At 41.1% G+C, this 27970-nt stretch overlaps 1 protein-coding gene across 2 annotated transcripts in view; it reads right to left on the reverse strand.

Moving 5' to 3' along the window:
• Window positions 1-27970, reverse strand: part of fndc3ba (fibronectin type III domain containing 3Ba) — a 108534-nt gene that overhangs the window by 14234 nt on the left and 66330 nt on the right. For both annotated transcript variants that reach the window (XM_079573380.1, XM_079573381.1), the window contains 16 exons: window positions 14098-14156; window positions 11073-11224; window positions 10889-10948; window positions 10669-10807; window positions 10453-10506; window positions 10136-10260; window positions 8270-8444; window positions 7965-8051; window positions 6636-6771; window positions 6013-6084; window positions 5463-5581; window positions 4978-5083; window positions 4035-4207; window positions 3359-3472; window positions 2176-2325; window positions 1381-1661 (listed from right to left, as the gene is read on the reverse strand). In XM_079573380.1, the coding sequence (XP_079429506.1) occupies window positions 1381-1661; window positions 2176-2325; window positions 3359-3472; window positions 4035-4207; window positions 4978-5083; window positions 5463-5581; window positions 6013-6084; window positions 6636-6771; window positions 7965-8051; window positions 8270-8444; window positions 10136-10260; window positions 10453-10506; window positions 10669-10807; window positions 10889-10948; window positions 11073-11224; window positions 14098-14156 (2002 nt within the window). The remainder of the gene's footprint in view (window positions 1-1380; window positions 1662-2175; window positions 2326-3358; window positions 3473-4034; window positions 4208-4977; window positions 5084-5462; window positions 5582-6012; window positions 6085-6635; window positions 6772-7964; window positions 8052-8269; window positions 8445-10135; window positions 10261-10452; window positions 10507-10668; window positions 10808-10888; window positions 10949-11072; window positions 11225-14097; window positions 14157-27970) is intronic.

The following is a 27970-nucleotide window of genomic DNA, read 5'->3' on the forward strand; positions in this document are numbered from 1 at the left end:
AACACAATGAAAACAATCATGCCCCCCCCCTCTCCTCCCCATTTCACAGAATCCACTCATAAGAACAATATGAGGGATGGGACACGGGATGCAGCATTTCATGTGGACTTAGAGCAGAGCGAGTGAGGCTTTCAATGGTGTTTACATTATATTCTGTATGATCGAGGTTGGGTATCTCTCTCTTAGTCATGTTATTTTTATCATTATTATTATTATTTATACTTTATTTATACAGGGAAGGCCCAATGAGAGTACAAGACTCTCTTTTTCAGGAGCGCCTTGCTTCATTGCAAAGAACAACAATATAATAGTTACAATATTTAGAAAATGTTATAAATATCAATTAAAGCAGGTACAATTTTCTTTATACAAATCTAGTACTAAGCATTTTAGATGTGACAGAGGCACTAAAGAGTTCAGTTGCAAAAGTCTTTGTAGTTTGTTCCATTTGTGGGCAGCATAATAAGAAAAGCCTCTTTTTCCTGTGTCACTCTTCATGAGTCCATTTTTCAGAACTAAACAGTCATGTGACCTAGTGTTGCATCGACTCCATGATATAGTGGGGAAATATCTAACTATGCAGGTTTAATAAGTAGCACTACCTTATTGCTTTTAATATTGACGGCTCCGTTTTTGTAGTGTTTCAATGTTTCACGATTTATTTTTAATGGAGCAACAGCAACTGACTAACTCCCCTTTTGGATCACTTAAGTATTATGATGAATAAGTGAAGAAACAATAGTAAATTTGAAAGTGAGGCCTGATTAAAGTCATTTAATTCATCAACAAATTCCTTTTCCCCACTGAGAGCCACAAGGTTACTGGTAATCATGATTCTGAAATCTAAAATGAAATCTTCTGCGAATGGAGGGGGACAAAACACACACCGGTCAGGTCGGAGGTCGCCAAGATGGTGATTGGCAGCAAGTCATTCGAACCTTCTCCTTTGTTAGGCAGTGAGCCATTGCTCTTTATGACGAAAGCAATCTGCTATTGACTGTGACTGGGGAAGGATTTCTAAAGGTTTACCATAGCAACCGTTTTTAGTGAGATGGGAAGAAAATGTTTTTTCTTTTTTTAGCATATTTAGAAAGTTTGGGATTGAGTTGTCAAAACCACTAAGGATTCTGGGAACAGGGTTAGGCTATATAAAATAATCATAAATACATTAAATGTAGAATACTTGAGTTATCAATTACATAAAGACATTTGAACATTGCAGTATGTTCTTTCTTTTGAGCTAATGTAAGTCTATGGACAATGTTGATATTATAACATTCAATCCCAAACTCAATAATGTGAAAAGAATAATATAGGCTTTTAATATGAATTATGTTTAGTAAATATGAGATACTTTTCCATTTTACTCTTTTACTATACCTGTACTCCGTGTCGGGCTGCAGCCCTGTGACCATGTGACTCGTCCCGGACTCCACGGTGATCGTCTGGTCGTCCACGGTTACGACGTAAGAAGTGATTTCCGCTCCGTTGCTGTTGGGCTCCTCCCACTTCAGGAATAGGCAGGTGGAGGGGAAATGCCCCGTCTCCGGGCAGGTGGGCAGGTCCAGGAGCGCGAGCGTGGTCACGGGGTCGGGGATCGTGGCTGGGGTTCGGATACTGGCCTGTTCGCTGTAGGGGCCTGCTCCTGCCTGGTTCACCGCCTGAGAGAGAAGAGAAAGAAGACAATTAAGAAAGTCTGAGACACATGGCTACCTCTGTAAACTGTTTGATTGGGGACATTTGATATGATGAACCTGTGAACCTGTGATCCAATCAGCATTGAGATGATAGAATTCTGAGCTTTTTAATTGGTTCTTACTTCATGATTGACATAAACTTAGCACAAAGTCATTGAGTTTCAAGCAAAGTGTGCCATTTTGGGCATCAGACATGGGACAAGGGGCTCATTTCTGGGACTTTCCTGCCTCTTCTTTTGCTTATGATGACCATAAGCCAGAAGATATATAATACATGAACTAACTCTGAAAAAGCAAAGGTCAGTCTATAATGGGTCAGTTAAGATAATGACAAAGGTGCCGTTTCTTGAGCAGAGAAAACATTGACATGACACAAAACTTGTATTACTAACAAGGATAAGGGCCGTAAAGGGAGGCCTGACTTGTCTGTAATATCTATGGTCTGAGCATTTGCATGGACTGGTATTGTGTGACTTACTTGTAGCCTGCAGCAGTACTCTGTGGCAGGCGTCAGGTCTGACAGCTCACACTGTGTGGCAGATCCACAGTAGATCAGCTCCATGGGCTCCTCCTCCCGCGCCCATTCCAGACGATACTCCGAAATGTCGCTCCCTGAACCCTCCGGACTCTGCAGCACACACAGCCAAAAGAATAAACATCGACATTAAAGATCCTTCCTACACAGAATATGAAGCACCATGCATACATTTACTTTTCACCAATCATAGCAATCGTTTGAATCAAATGCGGATTTTATTGTGATTTCATTTCTTTTCTACTCTGAGGTTGTAAACTTCCAAAAGTATTGCTTTTCCAGTTTGGTCAAAGGAATACAAGTTTGATAGTTGAATTTGATACAAACTAAGAAACTTGTTTACCTGAATAAATCCTTTTCGTAGTCCCTCTGGGGTAATACAAGTGTTAATGGGATGTCTTTCATCTCCCCCGGTGTCTCTGGTCAGAAAATCCCCCTTGCAACTTTCCCTGCTCCGGGTCGGAGGCCCCAATATACACTAATGGAATCACGAAGGAGAAGCAAACAGGCAAACGGGCAAAGCTAACTGCGGGCTAGCACCACTTTAGCAGTTTTCACAGCCAAGTTTGAGTGAAATCAATTATCTCCATTGGGTAATTGGATATACAATATCCCTCTCTCCCTTTGTCTTTTCTGTCAGAGTAGTAGTTACTCTCACGGACAATTAATGAGTAAAAAACGCAATATGCTACGACACCTGCAGTGGCGCTTATGGCCTCTGGGGCACGGGTTGCTTAGTTCTGCTTTAAGTAATGATTATTTTGAAAATGTCTCACAATGCAGAAGCGATAGAATTTCCCATTAAATTAAAACATTGTGAGTAATTTGAAAAAAATATGTCAAAATCATGACAAAGACCATGCCAAGTGTATTTTTTTGTTTGTTTTAGGCTAAAAAAAAAAAGTATAAACCTTCTGTCAGGTAGATCTCAGTAAGAATGCGATATATTGTGACTACTTGTGATATACATATTGCGTCACTTAATATTGCAACAAGCCACACACATTTTTTTTGTGTGGCTCTTGATAGAAAGATATAATAACATAAGAAGTATCCAGTAAACTATATCTTGTTACTTTATGTTGCTTGTGAAAATATATATATTTTTACAAGACATAGTTCTCACCTCCCAATTAAGCGTTACACAGGTGTTACTGGTCAAAGTGATGACTGGCGCCCCACACTGGCCTGGAGGTCCCGCTGCAGTCGTCACCTCCGTTGGCTCCGAGTACGCACCAAACTGCAACGCAAATAAGAAGTAAAACATTGAACTCATAGTGGAGGTCTTTATGCACGAGCTTTAAATTGGGCATGTGCTTCAGAGCGTGACCGCTGTTAAGTGTCGAGCCTGTTTGTTCCCTTTTTTGATAGAGAAGCTCTTTAAAACGTAATTGAGTTAATGCTAGTGTTCGCTACAGACAAGGGGACACTGCTTCAACTAAATGCAACCTCTTAGTCTGTCTGCTGTCTGGGACACGCTGCCCCGAGAGCTATGTGTGACACCTCTGATAGGAAAATACATTTGCAATGATATTTGCCATTCTCAAGTAATCAAGATCTAGTTATAGCTATTTGTTTAACTATAACTTTATACTGAAACTAGAGGTACAACTAAAATGATTTAACCACATTGAGAACAATCAATTACCATAACTTCCACCAACTATTACACCTACAAAGCCCTCCAAAAATATTGCTATTACCTATGCTACTGCTGGTACTATTTAGGAACTCATACTACTTATTTTAAAACAATCCCAAAGGTTCCAGGTACAGATCTGTGTGCGTTGCAGGATTCTTACCCCGGCTTCATTCGCAGCCCGCACTCTGAAGCTGTACGTCGCACCTGGTAGCAAACTACCCACAGTGCACTGCAGCTCGGCGCCATTGTACACTTCTGCTGGTTCACTGTCTCCTTCGCTCATTTCCAAGCTGAACACGCACTGCTCGCACACTCCCTCTGTCGTAGGGGAGTCTAAAAAAAAAAAAAAGCATGAAAAATATCACTCCTGTGTTGTTATGTACAAGTCTGGCATTGAAAAGGTATGAATAAATATTCATTTCAATTAATGGAATTTACAAAAAATCTACTGAATTTACAATAAACCTACTGGATGAATGAATTGCAAGTTCACAAACAGCACAGAGGAATGGAATAGTTCTGTAGTTGTTGCAAAGATTCCCAATACTTGTGTCACTATGAAAATTTTGTCAATATTTTACAAAACTTTCATTTTCTATTTCATTGTTTCAGTGCAGTTTTTTCACCAATAAATAAGAAATGCACATGATTATAGTCTTAGCCAGCCAGATGATTAAACAAAACAAATAAAAGGATGTTTCACAATGACCCCACTGTAGATGTTAAGTTCAACAGGTGCATTATATTTTCTCCAGCAGCGTCCGTGTTTAGTGGAAAGTGATGTCGAAAAACCTCACTGGACTGTAACAGGGCAAAGTAATGGCAGAGGCTTGTATGCGAGTTTACTGGGTCCAACTTTATTAATACCGATTTAAAAAAGAACTTCCTCTGCTTGAGCTTCGGACACTTAAACCAACAGATAGAGAGACTAATGCACAGTAATGGGCTGATATTAGCAAGGTAGGGTCAGATCTGAGAGAAGGTTAGGATTTCAGTGGACTAAGTAATGAAATGAGGTTTACTGAGGTTGCAGAAGAACCCGCAAACAGACATTGAGCCCTGTTATATAAAGAGTTGTATCAAACCCTAGGCACCGGACTTACCCCATTCTAACTGAACTTCCTTGTGTTTGGCTTTCCCCACAATTCTCGGCGGCACACATGGCCCAGGCGGGACACATAACGTACGGACTGGGATGCTGACAGCACACTGTGGAAGCAAGGACGAACAATTTCAGAAAACATCACCTTTATTTGCTAGTAATGGTTATTTATGCTGCTCTGGTGTTTCTCTTATTAAAATCATTCCCTATTTGGTATATTACAGAAAACAATTGACGAATAAATCACACACTACGTCTCTATTGTAACACATTGTAAGGTGAAGTACTTTATTGAGACTGGGATAGTATGTGACCCGAAGCTGCATATATTCACACACAAAAAGACATAAACATCTGTAATGTTTTTCATAAATATACATGCAATCCATACCATTTCAATGTTATCTCACTTATAGCTGACCCTCTGTCCCCAAACCACTGTTGCGAAGTGTAAAAAAAAAAGCAGTCCGTCTATGCCCGCATTACCTGACTGTGCCCTCCGGTGGTGATGCTGCACACTCGGAGGCGGTACACCGTTCCTGGCGTTAGCTGCTCGCACACACACTCTGTGGCGGGTCCGCTGTAGACCACCTCCCACGGACTCGCTGCAAAATAACACGAAATCATTATTATTACAACTACTGTATACATAAGACCTTATTGTTTGTATGTTGCCAAGCATGACCCAATTATTTATCCCAGAATTTAGGCTTGCCTTGTTTTACGTAAATGGGCTTTTCTGATCCATTACAGAGCCAATAATAAAGGTTGTGCATGTTATGTTGCACCTCTGCGCAATAGGGGCATTGTTTTTGGGTGACGCAAAAAGTGTGCCTGAATTATACATGACAACAATGGGTAATGCAACAAAACAGGGCAATTTACCAGCACTGACAAAGATTACATAAAATGGATCATGTCACAGTTACGTAAAAATGCACTCAAGGCCAGATTACATGCTTACAGAACTAGGTTAATGCATGAGCGCAGTGCTTTTTTTTTTTTTGCTTGAAACATTAGTAATGAATAACTTTACCTTCAGAGCACCCTTCTGAAATCTCAAGTAGGTATGTGAGAGCTTCTGAGCCGCCATTGTCTTGGGGAGGATCTGGTAAAAACAAAACAAAACAAAACATTAGATATTATATGAACAAAACTAATTAAGTTACAGTGCATGAAACTTTTCAAGTCATTGCGGATCTTCATTTGTATCGATGGTATACTTAAATATTTTAGGACCCCTTTCCCCATTGGGTTTAATCCAGATGGCCTCCGTGGCACAACTGGATTCAGCAAAGCTTCTGACAGAATGAATGAATTGAAGATGAAAAAATATATTTCATACATTTTTTTTGTCATTAAGAAAGACAAATTTCTTGTGGAAAAGTCAAAGGTCTTTTACAAAGTACAACATGTTCTTTTCAAAATAGCAAAAACAAATTATCTACCAAAGAAGCTACTGCTGAAGGATTCTGAACAAACTTAAAAAATGCTTTGCGGCACAATGTTTTACAAGAAAAACATCCTCTTAATCACTTGTCTTGGATTACTGTTGATAAAATATTGACATTGTACTTTTACACTGACAAAATATAGGATTGATTCAATTCAATGCATCTCTGTAAAGAGATTATCTACATATTGTGTTCATATCATTACCCCATGTGACGGTGAATCCATAGGGCGTTGCCGCGGCGATGCAGGGTGTGGATGGGGGGCCTGGTTTGTCTGGGTTTGTGGTGCAGACCAGGACTTCACTGGGACTGCTCTTCCCCTCCGTGTTCGACGCTATAAGCTGCAACAGGAAACATTCAATTTAATTTAATTTAATTAATGTTTGTGAAGAATTTCAATACTGTATTATACTGCATGTATACACAAAAGAAAACTATTGGATAACAAACTGTGTGAATAAATGAAACAAATAACATGATGTGATATTTGTTGTTGATTCACAAGCCTAACATATTGCTGATTATAAAACAGAAAGAGAAAGCTTGTTTTTAAAACAGTCTGTGGGCCAATTGTATAACGGATATGTGTGCAAAAGATTCTGTAGCTTTAATTAAAAAATTACAATGTCTTGGCAAGCAAATCAGGTTATTTTCAAGGTATGTTTACTTAGAACTGAGCAAGAACAAAGAGGTGAGGGAACAGCATATGCTGAAAACCTTATACAGTATAACACAGCTTTATTTGCATTTTGCACTCTTAGTTTTTGTACTCCATATAAGAATACTGCACATAGGTCAATCAATAAGAAGAGATACAAAATATGAAGAACCTGTAATTGTCCCATATTGAGAGAGAGTTAAGCTTATTTTCCTGTGTTTCTTCAAATTAAAGAAAAGTAGCTGTGAGGTGTGTTGGGAAAAAATAAGTGAAACACAAACAGCAGTCTGGATAAGACATATACACATACTGTATATGTCATATGCTTCCACATGCAGAGCGATAAGTGACTGTGAGCGCGGCACTGATAAGCGAGGAAAAACACTTATGAGCTAAGGGTTACAGTACGGATAATCTATACTACAGAGATGGTATGACCGTACAATCCACTGAATGGCTATTATATTTAAGCATCTAACAAGGAGAGGACAGTCTGTTTCTCATTGATTCAAAATAATGAGTGTCTTCAGTTGAACCTGTGGGGCTTCTCAGACCTCCACTAGAAAATCAATCAGCCATGTTCCCTGATTTTCAGACATTTTGAACATTGAATAATCGTTTGCTCTGCAGCTGTACATGAGCCAAATCAGCACACGTATACTGTTCAAACCCTGGAGTAAACAACTTGGTCAAGAGGATACTGAGATGGGCCCCCAGGCGCCACAATGCGGTCACCCACAGCTCCAGCGGAATTGGAGGATGGCTCAATGCACAGGACACATTTTAGATACTATACCTTAACCTTATGAATAGTTAGAATATGAAAACGATCTTTGATTGTACCAAGCAGTAGCCATCTATGAAACACAAACTCACCCTGAATTTATACTGTGTACTTCTCTTCAGGCCTTGTACAGTACAGGTCAAGTTTTCTCCAGTGTATTTTGGATGAAAGTCTGTTCCCTGTAATGAAAATAAAATAATTGTTGTCAGTTTGCCATATGCACAATGTTTCAGTTGATTGGTTGAGTATGTATAAATGATAAGTAGTTGAGCAGTAGTACTAGTACTAGTATTCCGGTTTTCACCATCAATCATCAGACATTCAGTTTTGTTTTGTATTACCTGAATTGATATAATTGAAATAAAAATGCATTGAATGAACTTAATTGTGTACGTACACTGTTGTCTTCCTGGATCTCGAGTGTGTATTTGAGCTGTTCTTCACTGGGGCTGCCTTCAGGCCGCCCCCACTCCAGAGTGACCCAGGACACCCCGGCCCGGACCAGCCTCGGAGCCAGGGGCAGAGCGGGCAACGTGCCCATTGTGTAGTACATCACCTCTGTGCTGAAGCCGCTGCAAAACAACAAACTTATTATTGCACATCTAAATGTTTGGGCAATTTTTTTTATTATGTTGACACAAACGAGTGGGAGAAGAGTAGAGACAGTCGGTGAATTTGAATTAGCAAAAAAGCACACCTTATGTAGAAACTTATCTCTAGTCCTCCATTGTTTATATTATACAGCAACATCCTCATGTCCATAATGCATACTTTTATTTTACTACATTTTGACATTACTATTTTGAATACTAGTATACTGCCATTGCTGTTTACTTGTATTTTAAGTCTGTATCAATTATATCATCAAGCTACTGTGTCCTCAAAATTACCCTTCTCTAATGAGGATGATCCAAGTCTATGTCTAACCCTTTGGTGTACAAAAAAATGGCAACCAAAAGTTGTGTTCTGATCCATGAAGGCGAGTTTGAGTTCAACGAGGTCCGCAAATAAGCCCTCCCTCTCTAGCCCTCCCTCTCTTCCTCTTCTTTCTGTGGCACGACTACATCGAGATGCTCTATAATGACAAAAAGCACTGCGACCGGAGATGAAATGGGGAAAACGAGGATGGAAAGCAGAGTGGTCTCAGTTAGTCATGTTTTTCACTCCATTATAGTACATAATGTTTCTTTGGTGGTATACACATACTGTATATAACTCCACAGCCTGGTGTTCTATATGAAATGTATTATACAGTTTTTCCAGCGCATCCTCAAGTGTTCACAATGCATCTCAGATCTTATCAGTCCAATATTTATTCACTCATCAATAACATCACATGACATACAGTAAATGTTCCATTGTACAGCGGGAAAATGTATGAATCCTTTGGAATTTCTCACATTTCTGCCTAAATTGGTCATAAAATGTGGTTTGATCTCCAGTGTCTGCTTGAACTAATACCACCCAAACAATTACATGTTATCATATTTTTAATGGCCATAACATGTAAACAGTCACAGGGCAGGGAAGAAAAAGTAAGTGAACCTAGTAATCTCGCTGAACTGCAGCAGTTTTGTAAAGAGGAATGGTTCACGATTCACACTGATCGTTGCGCACGTCTAATCTTCAACTACAGGAAAGCAGTTATTGCTGCCAAAGAAGGGTCCACCAGCTGTCTAGTAAAAGGAACATACTTATTCCACGCTGTTGTGAATGTCTCAGGGTTTTCTGCAAAATATCTTGATAAACTTGTGAATTCATTTTTCCATTGATGATATCACGTTGTCCAGACCCTGGGGCAACAAAACAGCCCCAACACCATGACTCTCCCTGCACCGTACTTCACAGTGAGGATAGGGGCTGTTGTTTATGACCAATTTATACAGAAATGTGAGATATTCCAAAGCGTTCACAAACATTTTCCTCCCCCTGTATGGCTTTGACTATATCAAGGCAATGGAACATACAGGTGGATGAAGTATCTCACCAAAGGACACAGCGTCAGTATATGTCATTATAGTAATTGAGCTTCTGCCAAACCATATATACATAAAACCATAATATAAATAACCATGTGTATAAATTCAAATAACACTTGAATGACCACCTGCTGTATATTGACACCTTCCTATACACTGTACAGCCGAGAATACATTTGCAAGACATCTTATATTTGTCCGTTAATGGTAAAATGTCTGTGCGCAGCAGCCGTCGCATTAGCATAAAAACGACACTGAGTGTATGACAAGAAAGTCACCATTACCTTGTGCCAATATCGTTATGTGCAGCCACTCTGAACGTGTAGCCACAAGCCGGGAACAGTCGTGTCAGTTTATAGTGTCTCTGGCTCCCAAAGTAACATTCTCTGAAAACACTGTTCTTCTTTCCCTAGAGAAAACAGTAACAGCGTTAAAGTCCAAACTATGAGTATGAGTGATTGAAGATTACAACAAAGAAATCACATGATCACGGCCTATACCAAGACATAAAAGATCTAGTAGTTGTGATTCCAGCTCAGCGGCAGGTTGTACAACATATATACTGTGGGACATTTTGATGAGTTTAAGAGCGGGGTCTCACCTCGTCCCACTCCAGAAGGTAGTTTGTGATTTTGGATCCGTTGTCACCCGGGGCCTGAGGACGCAAGATAAGAAGGATAGAAAGATGAGTTGAGGATAAAGGAAGAGTCAAAAAGCCAGACAAAGGACCTGTGGTGTCATGCAAACACGCAAGAATGAGCATGTGCACTTTCCAAGAAAAAAAAAGAAACACAGAAATGTCCTGTTAAAGCCGTACCTTCCACTGTAGGCTGAGCGTGCTCTTGGTGCGATGGGACAATTTGGGGGCTAGAGGGACGTCTGGGACACTGCAGTGTGTGGTGAATGAACTGGCTTCTGAACATGAGCCTCGCACCGAGTTGTACATTGCAGAAATCCTGGAGAAAGGAAAAGCCCTGTTAGTTTATGTTTGTTACTCTGGTGATGCAATGAGGGGCAATGCGTCGAAATGGCCTTACCGTACGTGGTAGTCCGTTGCTGGCCTTAGATCTTTGAGATGGTATTCCAACTCCTCCCCACTGAAAAAAGTTACAGTCACACTTAAAGCCACCTCCAGTCCCTGTCATGACCACCAAGTAATCCAATAATCTGACAACATATTTGATGTCTTAGGTCAAACCCCGAGTTTGAGTGTGAAGTTACCTGTATATGAGCCGGTACTTTCCGTCTCGCCCCTTGTCCGACAGAGAGACTTCATAGGAGCAGGACACGGGGACGCCGTTACTGAGCCTGTTCACCAGCCCTGCAGGGGGCGCCCAAGACAGACGAGCTGCCCGCGATTGCACATTCGTCACCTGGAAAAACAGTCACAAGGTTATCGATGAGTCTCCAGCTGAAGAAAAGTAACGAGTTTCAGTCAAATAATTGAATTCTGTGCATTATTGATGATGTATTGTCATTTTATATTGCACTTCACAAGCATAACAAGCTTTTCGAAGCAGCAGCACCACAGTAGACTATCATTCATTTCTTCCCACTGTTATCTATGTTCATACTACTGTGGATAATAAGTATTCAAACTAAGGAGTCCATACAAAGGTAATTTGATATCCCTGTTATGACTACTTATTATGTTAAAACCCATGTGGGAGATGCATATTCACCACTACTTTTGAAGAAATTATTCAAACTAGCCATCCTCAGAAAGACGTGGAAAAGACACTGTGTCGCGCTGAATTTTAATACGTCCCTCTTTGTGTCAGAATCATTGCCATTTTGAGCAGGTCTATACAAATCTCAGCAGTGGCGCATGGAGGGGAGATACAATTTACTGTGATTTAACTCAGTCTGCTGCTGTCCCAGACTCTGCATTTCCTGAATAGTCAATGAGCGCAGCTTTAGGGCAGCACTAACCACAACCACGCACCGGCTGTCTGCGAGGAACACGGATAGACAGAGGGCAGGGGAAACGCATGTGATCACACGAGGAGCACTAAGCTCAATGATATGGTCAGTTTGCGCTTCCCAAATTATTTCCAGCTCTTCATTTGCTGTTGGGTCCACATCTCGCTTCAGTCAGTCTACCCCAGGGCAGCTGTGGCCACATGCTTACAGCTTAACATTACCATCGCTCTAGATTCAAGGGTGGCTTGTATCGGTCAGTGCCTGCGCCTCGCCCAGGGGTTGCTATGACAATGGCTTTCTAACTTATGCTGAACTGGCTATGAGATGAAGACGTCGTGATTGTCCTTGAGAGGGAAGAGAGTCTATGAGATTAGCAACGTGTACATCAAACGGACAGCACATGTCAGATGTTTTGGCAATCAAGTAAGAAATGCATGATTGAGATGTTTCCTACATGCACAGAAGATCAAAGCGGAGGTATTGAAAAAGATGCATTCCTGTAACCTCTTAACGCCCGCCCTAACAGAATGGATTTTCTCCAGTTCAGCATTACCCAAATCTAAGAGGTTAGTTTACAGCCTATAGGACAGTGTAACACCTCATTTGAAAGCTCATCTAAATGGATCTTTGGAGGGAGATGCAGGAGGAAGAGAAGGTAGAGGAGCTGACCAGTGCAAGACGCCGTGCTTTGAAAAAGGGACAAACCCAGGAGGCGCTGCACCGTTTCAGAGGATCAGAGGAGACAGAGGGCGGCCAGCCAGGTTTCTTCCAAGTGCTACAGTTTCGCTAACCTCCGAGGTCATGCAGGTCAGGTTGACACACAGTGACGGCGTGGCAAAGCCGCAGCAGCTCAGGACTGACACCTGAACACTATTTCGTTGTACGCTTGTAGATTGACAATAAAGCACTTACTTACTTAAAACAAAGTACCCTCGTTTTTGTCACTTTTTCATCGCCTTTCTCAACACTTTTTTATCGCCTTTTTTGTCGCTCTTTTGTCGCTCTTCTGTTGCATTTTCATCCTTTCGACCCTTTTTCAAGGAGCTTTTAGATTTGGATAAAGCCACACGGGAGAAAATGTGTGTGATTCAGGTGGAGTTCAGAGGTTAATTGGTTTGAAATAAGTATTTAATGTGTGTTGCAACTTCTTGCATCATAAGCACAGCAGTCTACTGTAAAACTCATCTGCACGCACAAAGACAACAGAAAGATGTTATTGCTTGTTCAATTGCCTCTTGGATCTCAATTCAATCTTCGCCCCTTTGCCATAAAGGTAAACAATTTTGCCCGCGAGCAGCTAATATCATGAAGATATTAATGAAATGTGTGCCACCTGCCACTGTGGCCGTGAGGAGAAGCTCCAAACAAAATCCATCCCACCCCTTTACTGCTGTAGCACCAAATCTGATGGCTTTGATCAATAACGTGATTTAATCTGTTTTTGTTTGTAACCTACGCCATCACTACAGCACTTGAGGCTGTGCCAGGACATGCGATCAATCTGTCAAGCGACAATATCGAAGTTGTCAAACTGAAGAATGAATGCAATAAATAAAATCTCTTGATATGCAAATCTTTTATTCTAGAGCAAGTATCACAATCCCCTCATAGATACAGAGACTTTGTAAGATGATTACCCTTATAGATTTACATATGAAAATGCAAAAAATAAATATTAGTGACCACAGAGTACATGCTGCTTATATTTTAACAATAACATTTTTTAAGTTAATTCAAAACTCATCTTATTTGTATGTGAATAGTGTGAACAACGTTGTGTCTGGAGAAGGCAGAGCTCCAGCTTAGAGAATGAGCAGATGCTGCCCTCTGGTGGCCAACATGCGGAGCCTCATTACAGTATGAGAGAATTAAATTAAAAACTATTTGCACTTAAGTTATACAGTGTTTTAATCACACATGTTGATTTTGTGAGTACTTTTGAAATACGGAAGTTGTGCAGCTTTACTTCCTGTTGTACTGATTCCAGCCTTATTGTATATTTGCCTTTTTAGTTCATGAGAAGTGGAAGTCCAGATCAGGGGTTCCCAAATTTTTCGGGCCGCGACCCCCTTAAACACTCAACCCACAACTCGGGATCCCCTGCTGTAAAATGCAATAAGCATTCATCATCATTTAATGTGCAAAAGTTTATTGATGTTAGTTTGGACACTGTATTTTGATATTTGCCGTTACTTCGCTATAATATGCCGTTTTCTAATCAGAATATCAGAAATGTGAAAAATGTCTCAAAATCATGTAACTTTTTGAAATATTTGATTTGATTGCCTTTGTGTTTTTCTCCTGACGATGGAAAGCTACTCACCTGTGGTTTATCGATTGTGGACAGCATGTCTTGAACGCGTTTCCCCTCCAAGTCATTATCTGGAAGAACACAAACAACAAGGCATTGTTACAAAAATGTTTTCCGAAAGAGATATTTTCCCCCTTTTTTTAATGAGAGACCGTCACTTTTTTAAGAACTCTAATTCCTTGCTATGCATCATGACACGGAAAAATGAGTAAACGCATTTCAATTCAGTCGACCATCCATAAAACACTGTGGCCAAAAAGATTTACAACTTCTCAGTAACAGTGCAACACATGTTTTCTTCATCTAATCAGGCAACGTGATTATCATTAGGAAAGGGAAAAAATCATAATTTCCACAAAAAGGCATTAGTCACGAGTTCCAGACCCTGAGCTAGATGAACATACAAAACATGGTCCGATTTTTTGACAATGGCCGTTTAGTTCAGTACAAAGGCGGCTGCAGAAATAGCCCTCATTAGCTAGAAATCATTAGGGTAATCATTTAGTATTATTTTCAATCAGGCGTTTCTACATCTGCGGATAATTGCTGGGAGGACGATTTGACGTCAGCTGCAGTGACATCACGGCGAGCGCGATGCCAAGTGGATGGATAGGGTTACTTTGCAGAGCTTTTTTTTTTTCAACAAAACAGTGGCGCAATTGTGTGAGTCTACGGTAAAGGCCAGTTCCAGGGAAAGGGAGAGTGGGATTTTTTGGTCAAACAGATGTGATAGTAAACTGGGATGATTCAGTGCGAGAGATGTTGTTCAAATATAACGTTGCACAATACGTTCCTATTGGTTTTAGACAAATCTGGAGATGAATTTATATAGAAAAACATGAAGTCACTTGAATACTGACTCAGAGTTTGGAATTAAATGCACTCCTAGAAAAATACACTCGGGCTAGTATAACATGCTCTTGCACTGAAAAAGACTGTACACGTCTTTAAGGGAAGGGGCCACCGTTTTCAAACATTGAGATATATTCTTACCTTAGCTTAGACGAGTTGATGCGTACCTGTCTGGTCTTTACGTGTGCCCTCAGTCACGTAAACAGAGCACAAACAGCGTTAGCATATAGCCTCTCCTCCTCTTCTCATCTGTGGATCCAAACGGAGGTGAAGTTAGAAGCAACCAAGCTCTTCCACATTTTTCCTATTTAAATGTGGTTACATGAGAGGCTACACGATCCAAGTATAGTCACACAAAATTAAACATGTCAATTTTCTATGCGGATAAAGGGGGAACTATATTGTAAGGCGTAGTAATATTACTATGCCTTGCAACATAGTGCAATATAGTTCCCCTTTTATCCGCTTAGATAATCGACATGTTTAATTTTGTGTGTCTATACTTGGATCGTGTAACCTCTCATGTTTAAATGGCAAAAACGTAGAAGAGCTTGGTCGCTTCTAACTTCACCTCCGTTTGGATCCATAGATGAGAAGAGGAGAGGCTAAATGCTAACGCTGTCTGTGCTCTGTTTACGTGACTGAGCGTACGCATCAGACCAGACAGGTACGCATCAACTCGTCTAAGCTAAGGCAAAAACATATCTCAATATTTAAAAACGGTGGCCTATTCCTTTAAGGTGATCATTTAAAGGCACACTGTGTAACATTTTGGACTCTACTGGTGCCATCAACACAAAAACATGTTCCCAATGAACAGATCGACACAGAACACGCTATTTCGCCAGTAGGTAATGAAAGAATGGATTTGGATGAGGACCTAACCTATTTAAATCTCAAATTCTGCTGACTTTAGTCGACATCTCCATGGAAACGAGCTGGAGACGTACCCACTCCCGGTAAAGTTACAGTCAGGTCTGAGGCGAGGTGAGTCGCTCACAGCAAAACCTCATGTTCGTTTGTATATTTAGGTATTTGAGGTATTTTTCAATGTTGAAAATATCTATCATAAAACAAATGCTTGTATTTCAATATTATTTCTTGGGTGAAATTCTACGCGGCGTGGCTTTAAGGCAAGTATTTCTAAAAAAAGAAGAAAACTAATACGAGCAGATCTTAGCATGGCATTTTCACAATTTCTGATTTTTTTTTCTGATGGCAACAACAGATTACTGGAAAAGACTGACTATATTATCACAGTTTCGCATATTTCGTTGCCTCCCTGTGTTCCAAATTTAAGCCAACAAACTATGACTCACTTTTCTAACAAAAACAAAAGCTACAAAAGACTCAGACAAGGAAATAACCTCATAAAAATAGCAACATCATAATGCCAATGATAAAAAAAAAAATCTGCAAGTTCTATTTCTTTAAAAGGTAATGAGCCGCTTTCAAGGCTTTAGGAAAATCACTACAAGGTATGCATTGTAATTTTAGCGTGCTGTTATTTCTTCTCCTGCGGTGTCTTGGTTTCTGACAACTGCGTTAAGCCACTTGTTGAAATATGCGCGCACACACGTACAGAATACCTCTATGCAAATGTAAGCTAGAAAAACACATGCGCTGGTCTGTTTTGACATGTCCACAGGTAATTTAGGGGGCACCAGGGTACAGAGGCAGTCGTAATGGAAGACCGTCCCCCCCAAAGCCCCCCCCCCCCAACCCGGTTAGATCCTCTGGGCTGGGGTTTTTCCATCAGACGAGGCCTGTGTTTCTCATCTGGGCAGCACCGCGCTAAATCACACACAGAGCACATGTGGCCGCAGAGGTGAGGCAGACAGGAGGAAGCGGGGCTGCGGGCTTTGAAGAGGGCTCGGTGGACAGTCGTCATTCGCCAATGGCCTTAAGACGGACATTATGCGGGATATAGATTTTGTTTGGAGAAAGTTTGACTATCAGGGCAAACCAAGTAAAGGTCCTTATCTATATTGTAATATTGTTCCCTCATCAAAAATATACCTGGAGTTGTACTTTGCATGATCCACATTGTTTGTTTCTTCTTCTACTATAGCACTATTGTCATAGAGGGAACACAAAACTGTCAACCAATATCTGTATTTAACGTGTCATTCCAACAAGTGCCTGCAGAGGGTGCACCAGGTCAACTCACAATCCTGACAAGCCAGTTTCTCCTTTCTTACTGTATTTCCTTTACCCAAAAGAATGTTATAATTGTCAATTATGCACATGCATATTATTTAGTAAAAAAAAAAGAAAGAAAAAAAAAAGCCATCTGATTCTTCAAAACAGTAAAGTGTACAATCTAAGTACAAAATAATACAACAAGCTTCTGATATGAACAAGTTTTCAACTTCAATCATACTTTATTATTTTATTAACCTCTTAAACCCCACCTGAACTGAGCACATTTTCTCCAGTTCGGCTGTAAAAAATATATCAAAATAGAGACAAAAACGAGGATGAAAACGTAAGAAAAAGTGGCAAAAGAGCAGAAAAAAACGAGTAAAAACCCCCCAGACAAAAACACTTCTAAAGAATGATGAAAAAGCCACAAAAAAATGACAGAAACAACAAAATGCATCAAAAAAGTTATGAAAAAAAAGATGAACAAACAACAAAAAAAAGAATACAAAAAAGCGACAAAAACACTTCTAAAGTGTGATGAAAAAGCAACGGAAAAGCTACAAAAGAGGGCAAAAAAGTGACAAAAATGTGATGTGAAAATGGCAAAAACACATTAAAAAAGCATTTAAAAAATTAACAAAATGTGTCAAAAAAGCTATGAAAAAAAAGATGAAAAAGCAACAAAAAACACAAAAGCAACTATAACTACAAACTACAAAAAAAAAACACATCAAAAACACAACAAAAAAGAGACAAAAAAAAAGTGACAAAAAAGTTAGGATCAATTTTGCAGGTCTTAGCTTTCAAATGCGGCGTTACTCTGGCTTAAATGCTGCAAACTTCAATCAAGTGTTTTTTTAGATTTGGGTAAAGGCGAACTGGAGTTAATGTTATTGTTGTTTGTGAGTTCATGGCGACAGCTTTGCCATCTGCCACTGCTGCAAGAACTTACTGAATAATTACATTGTGCAGATAATGGCGATGCAGCAAACTGGCAAACTTTCTTGCACCTTCCTCCCTCCCGCTTCTTTCTTCCAATACTGCGGCCACTATAAGACAACACAATGTGGCCTTGTCCGCACGTGCGATCAGTAAATGTGTGTTTGTGTTTGGACTGGAGCTGGCCCCTAAGTGTGTGGTGAATGATGCCTAGTGTTGCACATGGTCCGGTGGCGTGCGTGTGTGTGGATATGACGGCTTGTGTGCGTTTGTGTGTTGTTTTGTGTGAGCGCGGGAGAAAAGCCTGGAGGGGGGTAAAGGAGGGGGGGGGGGGTGGTTGCTCTTATGACTCATGGCAACAGTGATGTCATGGAAGCGCGACCTCGGATTGACCTGTCGGCGAATGTGTGCGCGGTGTGTGTGGAGAGAGAATAATGAAGAAAGAGCAATAGAGAGGCTGATCAGGTTACGGCGACGGGAGCCGGGCTACTGTGAGTTCAACAGGTGACAATACGCATATACACAGGCCTGGCACAATAATTACTATTGACTTATGGCTCTATACATAATAGATGAGCAATACTTATACTTACTTTTTTACATTTCTCTTTATTTTTTTCCCACTAATACTTCAACATTTCCATTGAAGTAGCGCAAATGTCGAGGGTCAGACAAATTTAGAACAAACCTCTTAACATCCGCCTTAACAAGGTGCATTTTCTCCAGTTCAGCTTCTAGAAGGTTACAGCCTATAGGCCAGAGTAACAGCTCATTTGAAAGCTAAGACCTACAAAACTCATCCAGAAGGATCTTTTCTTCGCATATTGGCCATTTTTTAAAATTTTCCATGCATTTTTGTCACTTTTGGTTAAAGTCGAACTGGAGAAAATGTGCTCGGTTCCGGTGGGGGTTAAGAGGAACTGATTCGACCGGTTAGGTTATGGAAGAAGTAATGAATGCAAAGAAAAGGGTGAAATATTGTATGTCAAATCAATATTTGAAGTACTGCAAACTAGGAAGAAGATGATTGGCTGAATGGGATGAAAGAAGACGAAGTAGTAAAAGTAAGTAAGAGCATATCATATTGCAAAGTGTCTGAAGATCTGCTATATCACAACATTGACATTACAAGATTCTCAAGAGCCTATGGTTTAAAGTTGAGGTGGAGGGAGGCTGAAAACTCCAGGGTGGTAACTATGGTAACTGGTAAAATGCAGATTTCTAGTCTTAGTTTAAAACTAGCAATATTTTGTTCTCCAAATATAGACAGACGGCATTTTTTTCAAAACATATTACGTGCTAAAGCAAATTACTTGACCATTAGTCGTTTCCCGCCTCTGGCCTGCACAGGGTTGCAGCAGACTGACATTCTCTTACAGCTGAGTGAAAATGGAGAACAAGAGCTTTTCGGGATAAAGTGCTTTGTCTTGCAGCTACACGTCAAGAGCAGCTAAAAACTGCAAAGAGACGACCAGGAATTCCATGACGTTATGGCTCAGCTGCGGAGTTCACTGAGAGCAGATGTTTAAATCACTAAAGCGACCTGACTTAAGTGAGCCAGACTTGAGCTGGTCTCCGCTGTGACACAAGTGACTACTGTAGGTCCTGCTGTCATTGCATGCTTGAGCCATGAAGAAGTGAAATAAGTCAGCGATAAAAGTGGTACGTCATATGGCACAATAGGACAGAACAGTAGACGGACACTAATAACTATATGCTACTGCCGTCCTATAAGAATCCGCCTCTTTTTCGGTCTGAATATCACAGGTCCCATGTCTAGATAAAAGTGTATTGGGACAAAAAAAAAAGAAGACCTTAATATCCGCTGAAACTGGCTCCGACAATCACAAAGGATCAAAATACGGGAAAGCAGAAAAAAGATGAATAATGACTATAAAAGCACTAAAACGGTTCTGCGACAATTTCTCAGCCGTATAAAACGTCGGGCGGGCCACAAACGGGGGCCGCGGCAGAAGCAGGGGAGATTGATTTAATAAATGTACCGGCCTGTAATAAAGTCTGAAACAGAGCTGCTTATGCTCACAGCTGACTGTTACGGCTCGCTGCGGTCGCCCCCGTCCAGCTGTCCAAGTGTTTAATATAAAAGACGACCACAGAGAGACCGAACCGTGTCCCGAAGTAACACCACAGAACCAGATCGGAGCTTGTCCTCCCCTGCACCCTCATCATCGGCCTCCTGCGCCGGCAACACACACACACACACACACACTTCCTGTCCTCGTGTGACCTCACATCCTGTCACTGGATAACCGGAGTTTCATTATCAGGGAGAAGGAGAGACACAGGGAACAGAAAATAGATCGGAAGTGGAGGGATGATGTCAGCATTTTTGCTTGAGTACTAAAAGGCCCTGATACGTGATTGGGTAGTGGTTACTTCCACTAACCTGAAGCTGTATGTGCCAGTACTTCACGTCCTATTAATTTCCTATGAGGATTAGCTTGGACCAGTTTGAACAATCACGTGGTGGACAGTCAGTTCCTGGTATGACCACTTAGTCTGTGTTATGTGAATACTTCAGTAGAGCATTTGCAGTTTCAGCTCAGCAGAACTAGCCACTTGGTGCAAGGAGCCAATGGGGATATTAGAAAAGTTAGGAATGAGTTTGGGCCATAACTTACAATGTAACCTCTTAACCCCCACCTGAGCCGAACACATTTCCTCCAGTTCGGCCGAACTTATACAAATCTAAATGTTTCTTGACTGGAGACCTAATGTGTAGAATGAGCCCAGACCTGTTCACAACAACTGCCTCTAAAATCCTGCACTGTCACTCAAAAAGGTGTTACTTCGGGTCCAAAGTGCCGTCATGCACGTGCTTAATATAGAAGGTGCAGTTACACGCATGACCTGAGGTGGCAGTAGTGAGTATAAAATGGCTAACATGTAACTAGCCCCTTTAAGTTGTTGCCATGCTGTCGTCACTTTTTAAAAACCTTTTCCATTGCTTTATTAGCACTTTTTTGTTGCTCTTTATTACTTTTTATTGCACTTTTGTCACATTTCTGCCACTTTTCCCTTTTTTCTTGACATTTCATTGTCATTTTCGTCTCATTTTGCAAACATGCAAGCTTCTGTGTGGAGTTTGCATGCTTCCCCTACCACTAAAAACATATACAATAGGCCTGTATGAATGATGTGTGCGTGAATGAATGATGGCGGTACACATAGTTTACCACCACCGAGTGTGGAGTGAATGTAAAATTGTCTCATGTAAAGCACTCTGTGAAAGTCACTATATAAATAAAGCTCTTCTTCTTTGTTTTGTGTGGCTATTTTGATTCTTTTTTCAACAAGCTTTTAAATTTGGGTAATCTAATGTGCAAACTGGGGAGAATGTGCTCGGTTCATGTGGGGGTTAAAAGGCTAAAACAGGTATGGGGCCTTTAATTAACTTACATATAATAAAGAAATTAATAGTGATTATTGAAATATATAATTTCAATTCAATGACAAAATGTATTCTTGGACACTGGGGAGCAATATCTGTAGTTTTTCAGTAGTTGCTTAAGTTGTACAAGTAGCTTGGAAGCAATCAAAGTAGTAGTAGTAGTAGTAGTCATAATGTCAGCAGCACTGCTTCGAGTAGCACTAGCAATACATTGTAGTAGTACTTGAAATCTGTAGTAGTAATTGAATCAAACTTTGAATCAAGTTCTGGGTTGCTTTCATGTGTACTTTGACATATTGCACTTTTCTCCACAGGTACAGGCGATAGAGTACGGCTTTCTGCTTTCTCCTCTGGCAAAGGGACTGAAAACTGAAGCCGTTTGAGGAAGACGGATGGCGGCCGGAGGGACAGACAGTAACACAGAGAGGAGACAAACTGCGAAGTGTCTGCAGGAGAGATTAAGTGGAAAAACACGCGAGGAAATTGAGCGATCGGGAGTGAGCCGCGGATAAGAGCAGCGAGGGAGAGAGAGGGAGATGGATGAAAGCAGAGGAGGGAGGAGACGAGCTTAGGAGGATGTGGCGGGATCATCAGCAGACGCACTCCACAGCCGGGCCGCGGTGACAGACTGCAGTCCAATCCGTGAGATTCACGGGAAGACAACAACAATGCGTTCAACGAGGGAGGGGCTCCGTTTTTTAGCTCCATTAAGTCCAAAAATAGAAAGCGGAAGTGATTATGGCATTAAAGCATTGTCCACAGGAAGCAAAACAGTATTAATAGCGTGCCTTGTCACCATTTTTTTTTTTTCGGGAAGGGGAATAAATTTGGATTTGTCCTTCAGCAACTTGTGAAAGAAGACAAACTTTTGTGAACTAGAGGGTTAACCCTGAAAGCTCTGAAATGTGCTTTACTCTTAACCCACAGTTCCAAAATAAATAACACATTTCAGAGCTTAATATAGTTTTAAAGCAGTTCAATATATGGCAGCTTCACACATAATGAGTTATCAAAACGTATACTGATAAGAAAAAGGGCAATTGCAGTGGATTTCTCGTTATTTGTGGCCATAGCAAATAGAAAAAAAGCTCCAGGCAATGCTTACACTGGTTTCTGCATTTTCACACTATTGAGACGGATTAGCTTTGCATTTCAAAAGGTCATTGGCTGTAGCTTTAGGGCCCCATTTCTGCATTAGCGAACAAAGCTAATTATCATTATCTCAGTCTTCTGTGTTAACAATTATCCTTACGGCACATCACCAAACTCTGGGCCCTTTCATTGAAATGTTGTGATATCACTACTTTACTTGGTGTTTTTCAGTTTTTACTTCACACAGAGTTTTTGAACTGATTGAGTCAGACTTACAACTTGTTTAAAACTACTTTGTACAACTACCACACTAGTCAAAGTACTTTTTTTTTTTTTTTTTCATTGATTTCACGCCAACCTCTAACATCCCTTTGCCACGGCGCCTGTTCCTCTTAAGCCCAAATAAGACCCATTACTGCCACACACTTAGATGTTTTTTATAAAATGAATGCCATCTTTTGCCATTTAAATCACGGCCCCGCTGACAGCGTGGAGGGTGCATTCTTGCCCCATGACGACGTGTGGTCGGGAGACGCAGCCTGTCTGCTCTGGGACAGAAAAAGAGCTTTAAGGCCAGCAGTAAAAAATGTGAAAAATGTGGCAACGACCGCTCAGCCCAGAGCCCCCGCTCATCACAAACAGACGCACGGGCAGAGAGGAGGAAGTACTTTGAGAATGCACTCGGTAAGTAGAAGGAAGAAAAAGTACTTGAATAAAAGAAACAGACTGCTGCTACCACTAGTTTATTTACCATGATTACGAATACTTTTCACATGAATAGCCAGGCTTTTACAAGTACCTTTCATTACTACAAATATAATACAACGACGGCAGGTTTCTACAATGAATCCAACAAGTACGGCATCGTCACTTATGAGTCAAAAATGCTACATGTAGACAGAAAAATATAATTTCCATGAAAAGTAAGGCCATCTTTTCTTGATGCTTGAAGCCAGATACTGTAAGTGCATTATTTGAGTACAGGTAAGAAGCCACTTTCCAGCTTTCCAAACCACTTCAAACAAACTGTGTTTCCCTAAAAGTAGAGATAGGATAGCCATTTAGCAAGCCTCTAATCAGAGAGGACAACAGCAGAGAGAGGGAGGCGGGACAGGAGCAGTGATGGTGGTGCTTATTGAGGGAATCAGATCACTTGAATGGCTCTATAACAGGGGTGTTGAACTTGTTTGGGTCGTGGGCCGCATATATTGTAAAGGACTGTGGCCCAGTAAATAACAACAGCTTACACTTACTGCGCTTTATCAGTCAGTGTCACGTTTTTCAAAGTGCTACACAAAGTTATTATTCATTCACTCCACACTCGCCACAGCCGCCCTGGGGCAGACTGACCATTACCGCATGGCTATAATATGCTGTTTATATCCTGATCTCTGATTGTGTCAGTGCCCTCTGCTGGACACGTGTGGAATTCTTTCATTTATTAATATAAGCTGCCCCCTAGTGGCTGGAGTGAGCATTCTGGCTTTCTTTAAAAAAAAATGTACATCATCTCGTGTGTTTGACACATGTGCTCGATAACGTGAACGGTTTAGAAGGATCTTATATGACAAAAGAGCCAGATCAGATTCATTTGTTTGCTTGTTTGTTGAATTACAACCTTTGGACATTGAATATTGGTAGATATTACATCAAATAGTATTGACATAACAATGATATGATGATGTGAAGGTGAAGCCCTAATTTCAATCTTTGCAATTTGCTAATATATGTTTTGTCAGTGAGTCTTTTTGAATGTTTCGTTAAATGAACACATCCCGAAGATTCAGCTCTCATTATAGAACCATAAATCCCAACACTAGACATAGGGGCAAAAAATCTCAGAGGGGGAAGAAGGAATAAAGCCTTAAAAAAAAAAGAGGACCTCAAATTCCTGACCATTATCATTGGCTGCATAGTGATCATTCCATCTGCTCAACAGCTGGCTACAAACACACAGCACATGCAGACACGGGGAGAAGTGATTGGGACATGCCTGAAACGGTGGTTGCCGTGGTGAAGGCTTGGTTCTCATGGCCGTGGCGGCGATGGTTTATAAAAGGGGATTAGAGAAGCATGGGGCGGACGGAGTGACTGGAGCAGGGAAAGGGAGAAGTGGAGCAAGAGCAGGAGAAAGGAGTGAAGTGAATCAGGCCAAAACAACTCAAGAGTCAAAATAAGAAGGCTGCTTTAAGCTTGGTAAATACTGGGTAAATTAGTTCTGTAATATGGCATGGGAACTAAGGTCGGGTCTGTTTAAGGAAGAACTTAAAGGAGACTTATCCAAAATCAACCTTTTTATGCTTTTCAACATGTCATAACATTCCCTTATCATAAACCATACTCAAGTAGTATTTTTGCTTTGCTCACACAGTTTTGAGTAATTATTCTACTGCAAAATAGATAGGACACAGAAGTACCCATTGTTTTTGTTGTCAATAAACCACCACCGGTCCCATTCATTACAGCAACATTTGTTAGCAATTGTGTATGATGTATCCACTTTATCTCTACCGACGTACACGGCTTGTAATGCAAAAGGGACTAAACATTTCAAAAGATATTCCCATAAGAAGTGGTCAACAGGTCTGATCCAAGAAACGCATTTAAAGCAGTACTAAGTAACTCGTGCCCCTAGAGGCCATAAGCGGCACTTCAGGTGTCGTAACATGTTGCAGTTTTTTACTCATTCATTGTAGTGAGAGTAAATACTACGGTGACAGAAAAGACAAAGGGAGAGATTGATAGAATTACACAATGGAGATCTTTTTTTTTTTCACTCAAACTTGGCTGTAAATACTGCTTACGTTTTTATTCGTGATTCCATTAGTGTGCATTGGTGACTCCGACCTGGTGGCAGCCAAGTTGAAATTGTGGTTTTCTGGCCAGAGACACCAGGGGGGGATGAAAGACCCCCAATCATCCCATTAACACTTGTATTACCCCCTAAGGATTTATTAAGGTAAACAAGTTACTTAGTGCTGCTTTAAACAAGAGAACATCACTGCTATAACAATGATTCTTCTTGTACATAATCTGTCTATGGCTGTATCCCTATGAAGTAGGCAAGTAGCTAAGGATCATGGACAATGGCAAGTAAAATCAGAAATAAAATTATCTACATGAACAGGCTTGCGTTGCAGGCCTATATTCTTCATATGAACGCATTCAGGCTATTACAGACTGGAGTGGAACAGATTAGAATAGCTTTAAACGCTGTGTACTTGGCATTTTTGTTAACAAACAATGAAAGAGGGAGCATATCAATTTAAAAATATTTGGTCCAAACTCATTCCTCACATCCGAGAAGCATTTCAAACATCCCGATTCTTAAGAGATGAGTTTATAAGCAAATTTCACAACCTTCAGGGAGCGATACAGTTATAGTATTGCACACAAAAACTAGCCACGAATGTAATATAAAGAATCAGGTATTGAGGCTTTAACTTAATAAATAAGGTCTAGAATAGAGGTAGAGGTGAGCTGAGGATCGAGCAGCAACCAACTGCAAAGCTCCAAACAACCACCCATAAACACACACATGGTCCCAATAATGTATGCACTCGTGTTGAAGCAAGTGTGCGTGTGTACGTGCAACGCGGAGCAGCGACCGCACAACAGGCACCGAGGGATTATGGGATATGAGATTTGCAGCACCCTGACCCCATCCGACCCCGCTCAGCCCAAAAAAAAAAATGTCTCCGGACTGTAACTCTAGACTGGCAGACAGGAGCGGAAGGCCAGTTCACACGGGACAAGCAGATGTGCAGCGGGGAGAAGCTATCAGTTTGAACTGGGGTTTTTGCAGCGACTTCTTTGACGGTAAATGCTGTGCGGGGTTATTGTTGTATTGACTGCAAAAAGGAAATTGTCTGAAAAGTTGCATTTGGGGGGGGGAGACATTTAACACCACTACGCTGAGCAAAAACAACCACAAACAAGTCTTAAATTGAGTTGTTACGCTGCATGAGTGGCCATCCCTGACGTACAGTATAGTGCACACAGACCGCAGCGTGGAGCGAATTTAAAATAGCAGGATCAAGTCTAAAAATAAAACCTTTTGCTAAGCCCTACTGTATGTCCCAGAGAGAAAGTAGATCAGGGGAAATGACATTGGCAGTCACAGTCACATGTCAGTAAGTTGTAATTATTTCATTTATTTAGCTCTAACTTGATTTAGTGCGGATGGAGGGTGACTGAGCGGCAGTGTTGCATAACCAGCTGTGGTGCGGTCAAGGGGTCTGAGTGAGAGGCTTTACACTCGCTTGAGAAGATCCGAGTGATGCCCGAGAAGTTCAATGAGACTGTATGCATGTCTTGAGTAAATATAAAGCATCTGATCAAAAGTGTGTCAGGTTGAGTAGTGCTACAAATGCTACTATCGCACAAGGTCTATGAAACCAAACTGTGTCTCCACTCTGCCCTTGGTGTCCCCTCATCAACTTGTCCATTCCGCCACACTGCACCTCTCCATCTCGCCCCACACAAACATGACCCTATTTGGGATTGCGGGGAAGGTGGCTGCAGACGGCGGGGGGGCTGAGATTATCGCCATGGCAACCCACATCCAAACAGCCCAATAAGAGCTGGGACAGGACCGAGACCGTGAGAGAGAGAGAGAGAGAGAGAGAGAGAGAGAGAGAGAGAGGGTTCACACACCTTTTTGGCCCGCTGTTACGTTACAGAAGGAGCAGACGGATTTGGGAGAGAGAGTGCTGAGTCATGATTCACGGAGTGAGTTAACAAGCATCGCATCGCCAAAGCATAACATGACAGGGCTATTTTTTCAATTGTTTGAGTCTAAAGCGTTGTAGTTAATATGTTTGAAGAATGTGGTGCTGTTACTCGTTTAGATTAAGTTGCTGGCTCCTGAAAGTTGAGCATCCTTCTGCAGGGGTCATTGGTGTCTGAAAAGCCCAATGCCTTAAAGACTAAACTCTGGGCCAGGCAACGTAGTTATCCTTGCAAATCTTGATCGAAGGTCCACGTTAAAAAAGATTTGTGTGTTCGTAAAGCCTTGTGAGTTGGACTTAAGTTTGTTCTGTTCATTTTCAACATGATAATTCAACACACTCTGCATTTTGGATTTCATTTCCACCCCTTGTACTTTGATGAAGTGTGTATAATGTGAAAAGACTCCAGGAAGAGTAGCTGAAGCAGTGGGCTGTTAATGCTAATGGAATCATTAACATCAACATAGACATAATAAAGCATGTCTCATATTTCTACGCACGCAAAGCAACTATGCTCACTTCTCATTACAGACAAATCTAGTCACACAAGCACAAAACTTTTTGCAACAATAATAGCTCCATCCATCCATCCATCCATTTTCTTCCACTTGCCTGTTTCCGGGTCGTGGGGGAAGCTGTTGGAGCTGCCCGAATCGCATTGCACACCAGCCCCTGTAGCTCCTCCTGCAGGTGATAGGACGACAGAAAGGCGGCC

Source organism: Gobius niger, assembly GCF_951799975.1.
Source record: "Gobius niger genome assembly, chromosome: 16".
NCBI classification, from domain to species: Eukaryota; Metazoa; Chordata; class Actinopteri; order Gobiiformes; family Gobiidae; genus Gobius; species Gobius niger.